Below are 7,745 nucleotides of genomic sequence, written 5' to 3' on the forward strand. Positions count from 1 at the left end.
TATCTTCACCGTTTTCGACCTGTAGCTGGGGAATTATTGGCAGGGCATCTTGAGATGCTGACATTGCCATAGCAATAGCTAAAGCTTCCTCCTCTTCAGCTTCCATCTTTTCCTTGCATTTCTGATTATGATTTACATCATCTTTGTAAGTATCATCATTTTCTGCCCGCTCAGGAGAAAGAACTGCAACTTCAGACTTGAATGTAACTGTGCCATCACTTGTTGGCATGGAGGCCTCGAGCAGGTCCTCAATACTAGAATTGAGCTCTGCATTAACATCTAACCGGCATTTTTCATCTACTGGTGTGAACACTGTCTCTTCACTTGGTATAACTGCACTGCTGCTACTACCACTATTGCCATCACACTGTGAAATATCATTCAGGTCAAGTGTCATACTGTTTTTTGAGGTTTCCTGCTGCTTGTTCACATCACTTGGGGTGGGTCGTGATGGCTTTGGCCTGTGTATGTGACTGGATGGCAATGGCCTGGCTTGGGTAAAAACCGGAGAAAGCTTCTCTTCTTTATTTTCAGAACAGTTTCTCTGAAACTGGAGAGAAAGTTTCCGCTGTGTTTGAGGAGAAGGTGAGGGGATTTTGCAGGGAACGAATCCCTGAGGTCTGAGTTTAGAGACATCTGTTACAGTGCCAGCTGGTACAGACGGGTTTGAAGAAGACAGAAGCGTTGGTAATAGTGACTGGGAATGACTGGATGAGGGAGAAGAGTTCAAACACTGACTGTGGGGTTTTCCTTTTGTTTGAATGGCTGGCTTTGGTTGCTCAGTGGTTACTGATGAAAGAGGAAGTCCCACAGCAAGGCCAGCCAGAGTTTCAGAAATGTCCTCTGGACTGGCACTCAGTTTTTTATCACTTAACCCTTTCCCAGTTTTCCCTGATAACTGAACGGTATTGTTAGGAGTATTATTTTCTGTAGCTTCTGGAGAGTTATCTGGCACAGGTAGCTGCAAAAAGTCTTCATGTCGGCAAAAAAGAGTGTATTTCTTCCATGCCTAGCTGGATGGCTTCTGCAATTTCCATTTCATCTGCTATTGCCATCAGACGTCGACGCATCCTTGTATAATGAGTTGAGCTTGTCACACTCAACATTTCTAACAGCTTTACAAAAACATGGGGCACTCTGGCAACCATTCTTGCTGCACTCAAAAATACTCTCCTTGATAGTTTACCAACCATTGAGTGGGAATTGTCAATTGATTGCAAGGCGAAAGTTAAGAGCGAGAGCAGTTTCTTATACCTAAAAAAAGAAAAAGAGGTGTTTCATACACTGATACACTCTAGTTAACTAGTGCCAAGAAAATAATTTCAGAATAATGTATTTAGCTGTCAATTCTGCAGCAGAAAGGAGACTTACTGCTGCACTAGTGCTTCAAAATTGATTCACAGGTCATAAGTCTTAAAAAAAAGGCAACCATTTACTCTGTAAAGTAAGCACACTTCTGCATAAAAATGTATACTACTTGTTTACAGGAATTAGAACAACTATTTTTAAAAAAATCACCAATAACATATCCAACTATGAAGAGTAACAATCACACAGTGTAAGCAAGTACCTGTCTACTACGGTATCAGCCTGTAAAACATCTCCACAGACAATGTGGGGATAAAATTCACCAGGAAATTCCAACAGAAGTCTGTCTATTAGACAAAGTCGCCCCAGTAGTGCTTGCCAGTTGCTAGGTTCAGTTTGAGTTCCAAGAATACAATTTAGGACATAATCAACACCACCAATACCAATGGACCCTATAAAAAAGTTGATAAAATAAGGATTAGATATATTAATATATCTAAATTCTGATCTAAATAAAGATCAAAACCGTTTCATACAGAAATACACATTATGTGCCCCAGTTACTACCCTCCCAAACTGCTGAGGGAAATACTGTTCTCTTTGCCACGCCGATAGTGGATAAACCCTGTATTAAATTTAAAATACTTCAAGTATATTTGCTTGTAACTATAATTCAATTATATATGAAGAACTATTATTACCAGATTTAAGTATTTCTCTCCCAACTGCCAGCTCGCCCGCTTGGCCTTTACACATCTCCAATAGCGTTGAGACTGAAAGTTGACTTGTTCGACTATAAGTAAAAGCAAAAAGTAACTCTTTTAGCAGATGCTTTCAAGGAAAAACATTCTAATCATTACATTTCAATAGTCATTACCTTGAAATTGTGCATGGAAAATGATTTCACATCACCTTATTCCAATACATTTCTATAATCCTTTATCTGTAAGCTGCCAATAGTTGTGACATTTTTTTACAAAGATACTTCCAGATCTGTAATGTCCACCAGTAACAAACAAAAACTCAAATAGGACCTTATCTCTTGCAGAAACAGGCCAAATCCAGGAATCCAGCAACACAAGCAACAGTTCTATTTTACTTATTCCTTTAGCTTGAGATGGTCTATTGCTAGACTGTTGCTGGCTCATTGCCAGCTGAAGTTTCACAAGCAATGCTGCTTAGAAACTAAACCCAAAGAGAGAAAAATCAAGTTGTTGGACTTCTGCATCTAGTTTACAGTGCAGGTGAAGAAACGGTTGGTCTAGCAGAACAAATGGGATAGCTTGGGACAGGAAGACAAGGCCTACTCAAGCCAGAAATGCCAAAGGCATTCACTCAGAATAGCCATTTCCCAACATTATACTATGAAATAAAGAGTAGCACTCTTATGTTAAGATTTCATAACACAGAGGTACAACAGGTTTTGTTGAAGTAGGAAACATACATGACTGGTACTTGCTGAAGGGTACTTGCTGACTACTTGAAGGTCAGTCATGAGAATTAGACCAAAGCAATATCAACTGAGATGGAGGGGATGGTTGATGACTGCACCTAACATATTCCTTTATTTTAAGGTGAAAAAATGGCCTTATGAAAGCAAAGTATCATTTAAGATGTGTAAGTGCTGGAAAAATACAATCAGGTGCCATCAAAACCTACATCTTTTGAGACAGAAGTTTGTTGGTAGCAATTAGACTTTAACAAGAACCGATATACAATCCACAGATTTAATTTCACCACCAACTATAAATGGTCTCCTAGTTCCACATAAGTAGTAACAAATGAAGCTTCAAGACATTTTAGTAACAATCCAAAATGAATTTGAAGTTCAGAAGACACCATACCTGTTGGCATCTGCACATTTAACTAATATCGTCTCTACAACTGGCTTGAGAAGTCGCTGCAGTTTAGTCCTCTCTGACAAAGTATGACAGGGAGTATATACCAGCATGGCTCTTAAAGTTTTCTAAGAGAAAGGAAAAAAGCAATACATACGAAAACAAATTAGCTACACAATTGTTTGGTTTTTTGAAGACCTGTAAATAGTTTTATATAAATTGCATTCCAAATATCAGTGAAATGTTCAAAGGATGGATAGCTTTTCTACATATTCACTGTTAGAATTAGCCATGTATTCTTTGAGATTGGAAAGAACGTAGTCATAAAAGTATTGCTAATAGTTAGCCCTGTAGCAAACATTTCCTTATACTTGGCCAGTGGAGTCATGCCATTTCACTCTTGTTGAGGATTTTGGTTAAAAATTAAGCCATCAATGATCCTCAACAACAATTACTAGGATTCTTGACTTCATGTATCTCCTCCCTTTCCTTCCCCGTCAAAAAAGAAGTAACTTTGAAATTGCTAGAATACAATGAGTAAACAACTACTTACTAAAGCAGCAACATACACTTTGTAGACAGGGTCAGCACAGACCATGGACAGCACACTGCAGCAGGATTCCACCACCACATCTCCTGAGATACTGCTCTGAGATGACCCACTAGCTGCTCCCAGAGTTCCAGCACTTGTGTTGTTTCCACTGCTACTTCCAGAATTTCCAGTGCTTTCACCATTAGCTAGCAACAGAGCACCACTAACATCATGGGAAAGACGTCTAAGTGCCATCTCTCGTATATTCCAGTTTCGAGAAAACAAGCAGCCAACCAACTCCATTCCAAATACCTGCAACAAGGAAAAAGCAACATTACAGGAGTCAAAATTAACAATACTGCAACCTAAGTACCTAAGAGGAGCAATCAAAAAGAGCAAAGAAATGTTTCTGGTAAAAAGTCACCTTAAAAAGTCTGGCAGCAAAAAAGTGTCAGAAGGTACAGTGTCTTAAAAAAAGATTCTGTGATACGTATGAAACATGATAAATCATAAGTCATCAGTTCTCTAAAAACTCTATTAGGAGAAATGGATGGATGACTGTATGGATGGTTTAATTCACTCTGAATTTTAATTACGCAGTATGGAGTTTGTTTCTAGACATTGATATAAACAACCCTGAAAACAGACAAAAATTACAGCAGAGATATAGGCAATACAAGTTCTCCCACTTTATAGTGATCCCTGCTCAGTTGAACCCACCTCTAGACTCTAGAGGTTATTTAGGTCACTCCGCTCCTGCAGTACAACTTGGGTAACAATAAGTGGTAACTTAGTATTTTATGTGACACTTGCACAAGCAAAACTAGAGTTAAGAATACTACATTTTATTACACGGACTTTTAATATGAGGCCTGAGTTAACCCCAGTTAAAAAAAGACTGGAAAACCTTCTCTTCTAATATAAGTTCTTTCCAATAATAATCAACCTTAAAGCTGATGGAATTCAGAATAATTTTTGAATTGTTGATCTGACCAATCAAGCAGAACAGTTCAAAATCAGTTTTCACATTTGAAGCTTCTTTTACTAAGTAAAATTACCTGAATCCATGGCTCAGCTAAATCTTTATAGGCAGAAGGGATCTGCTGGACCCCATAATGAGTAAGGTTAAAATTGCTATCTTGGGTTCTTCTCTGTGATCCAGCTGTAGATTGTTGCTGAGTTTGTTGCTGAACCACACGGAGAACAGAAGAATCCACAGGACTTGGCAATTCATGACTACAGATTAACAATAAATAACACGAATTAAGAAATGAAAGGTTTACTGAAGTAGTTATTTCAGCATATTTAGGAACATCAACTAAGGATCCAGAAACAGATAATTTCTTATATGCAGACTGAATCCTTACCTATAGAAATCATGAGATCTCCATTTAGATCTACAAAGAGGACATATAAGTGGCTCTCTGTTTCTTCTGCATTCTTCTGCCCCTGGAACATAGAAACAGGATAATACATACTTCAGTTACAGAGTGTATAAAACCAGAAGATGGCATCATTATTTCTAAGTTTTACTGAAGAATGTTAGTTTCAGGATAAATGCTTCTGAACCAAGCATTTGTAGCACCCTGATAAATATGGGCACTTAAAACACTTTTTTGCATGCAGAAATGCTCCAGTTTAGCACTACAATTAGTATTAAAAGTTACGAACTGAAATGCAGTTTTTGTACCTCAAACATAGGCAATACTTTAACAGTTATTGAAATACAGAAGATGGCATTTTGTTAAAGCAAACTGTAACTATTTATACACTGTAGTAAGTAAGCATACTCCATAATTCACTACATAATCCTAGCTGATATTAGATTACTTTCATGCATTCTAATGACAAGTCAAAGAGGGCTACAAGTGTGTTCCTAACTGTGTTCTGATTGGACATATCTTTTCACTCAGATAAAAGAGGCTCAAACTTCTAGGCTTATAGTTAACTTCTTTCTCAAAACATCAAATCGCAAATTTGATTTGTGAATAACTGATGAGATAAGGCATATCAATTCAGTACCTGAATGATACCAGTACCAGTCAGCTACCAGTCATCACTTAAGAGCAGGTTTCTGTTTTGTTTTGTTTTTTGTTTTTGTTTTTTTTTTTTTTATACTTTTGAAACAAATAGAAAACCCAACAAAACCCCACAAAACTATAATAATTTTGCATATTTAGAGTCACCAGAAATTAAAAATATGAAGATGACAACATACATATTGACATGCAGTGGTGGTGCAATTTGTTCCTGCAGCCATCCTCACACACAGTTAGGCTCTCTTCATCCAGCATGCCTAACAAACAAATTGGGCACATCTGCTCTTCTTCATCTTTCATACTATAAAAATAGATATTTGTGATTGTAAAAGTGGCATGTCAGAATTCGCAACAGGCTTTAGCAGTTAAAGATTAACTTTCAGTTTGGAACAGTCACTTCTGAATAACTACAGGCTATTAATGAATCACTCTCCTAAACCTTGGTCTGAAAAAGTAAGCAAGCAAATTTTTAGAAGCACTGAGTACAGGCAACACTGTTGAAATGAAAGGGAAAAGTCACGAAACACATGGTATCTTTTCAAACTAGGTCAGATACCAATTAGAGATTGAAAGGCCAAGCATTGAGCACTTAAATTTTTTTTCCCTAAGGCTTCTTCAAACAAACCAGCTATTGGTTTTTTACTTATCATTTGGTCTTGAAAAACTAAGAAATTTTTATATTTTGAAAGCTATCCACATTTTTTCCATCACATTCCTTTCAGAGTATTGAGTCACAAGGTAGTCTTTAGCCCATTACAGAAATCTGTAAATACCATTTGATGAACACAGGTAAAACTCAAAAAATTAACAGAAGATAAGAGGCACTCAAGAATTTTGTGCCATTGTCATAAACAGATGTAATAGATTCACATGAACACTAACATACCTACATGGCACATGTAGATTCTTAAAAAAACTATTTTCCCTGCTTTACATGTTGCTTCCCTTTTACTTACCCCCACTGTAATTTTTAAATGGATATTTTGCCTGAAAAATTATTCTAAACTTAAACATGTAGTGAAAAACACACAGATTTTAATATTGTTAAAATTTGCAAAACCTACTATTCATAGGAAAAATTATAGTTGGTGAGTGTCTGAAAGTTTGCAGGAATCCTATATTTGTTCACCAATATATTTTTCTATATACATATTCATATACATATTCTATATTCTTGCAAATGGTTGACACTATCTTTTTCCTTGGAAAATCCACAATAAGCTTAGTGAAAAAATTCATTTCCGCAGCATGTATAGAAACACACTGCATATCCCAAAATTTTTCAGCATATTGTCATAGGCACAAACATTTCTCCAAAGTAGGATAAAAGAAAAAGAAAAACCATGTTTCTTCATTTGTCAACATTTGCACAAGTGCTGTATTTGAATAAATGCACACAAATAAATTTCCAAATTTAATAAACACTTCAGCCTTGCACTTACATTTCAAAGGTTTGTTTCCCATATTCATGAAGGGTTAAAAAAATATTTTCACAACCCTACTTTGCATTTTTCAAACTGAAGTTATAAAGCAAATATGTCCACTTGGTACCACAGTGACTAATGGATGCTTGACTCAATCGTTCGTAAATACAGTGACATAATGTGGCTTGAAATGAAAGCAGTTTTGAACAAAAAGAATGTAGGTGATTATAAACATCCAAAATTAAAAGAAAACTACAGAATAAAGCTTTTAATTCCTTTAGAAAAATACTAACCTGTTTTCTGAACTAGATGTAGAAGTACTAGATGATGACAATGTATGAGAATTTGACATGCGTGAGACAAACTTCTGGATGGTGTTACGAGATGGAGCTTTGATCCTCGAGCTACGCCTACTGTGGTATTTCTGGAACAAACTCTCAACCTAACATCAGAAAAAGATATCAACAGTTGTATTTACGCTATGAATAGCTTAAAATTAAAAATAATATTACTGAAGCTTAACTACTGCTAAAAAAATGTCTATTCACCTTCACAACAATGCACTAGCAGTTGTGGCAGGAGGGAATTCAAAAACCTTACTTAT

At 36.4% G+C, this 7,745-nt stretch overlaps 1 protein-coding gene across 1 annotated transcript in view; it reads right to left on the reverse strand.

Annotated features, from left to right (window-relative positions):
* The window catches only part of MAP3K1 (mitogen-activated protein kinase kinase kinase 1, E3 ubiquitin protein ligase), a 22,743-nt gene that overhangs the window by 7,732 nt on the left and 7,266 nt on the right, over positions 1 to 7,745 (reverse strand). Inside the window, 10 exon segments of the mRNA XM_010087809.1 lie at positions 4 to 989; positions 991 to 1,254; positions 1,571 to 1,760; positions 2,010 to 2,101; positions 3,153 to 3,274; positions 3,700 to 3,990; positions 4,737 to 4,914; positions 5,046 to 5,127; positions 5,897 to 6,018; positions 7,435 to 7,583. Of these exon segments, the coding sequence (XP_010086111.1) occupies positions 4 to 989; positions 991 to 1,254; positions 1,571 to 1,760; positions 2,010 to 2,101; positions 3,153 to 3,274; positions 3,700 to 3,990; positions 4,737 to 4,914; positions 5,046 to 5,127; positions 5,897 to 6,018; positions 7,435 to 7,583 (2,476 nt within the window).

This window comes from Pterocles gutturalis, unplaced genomic scaffold (assembly GCF_000699245.1).
Source record: "Pterocles gutturalis isolate BGI_N339 unplaced genomic scaffold, ASM69924v1 scaffold32031, whole genome shotgun sequence".
NCBI classification, from domain to species: Eukaryota; Metazoa; Chordata; class Aves; order Pterocliformes; family Pteroclidae; genus Pterocles; species Pterocles gutturalis.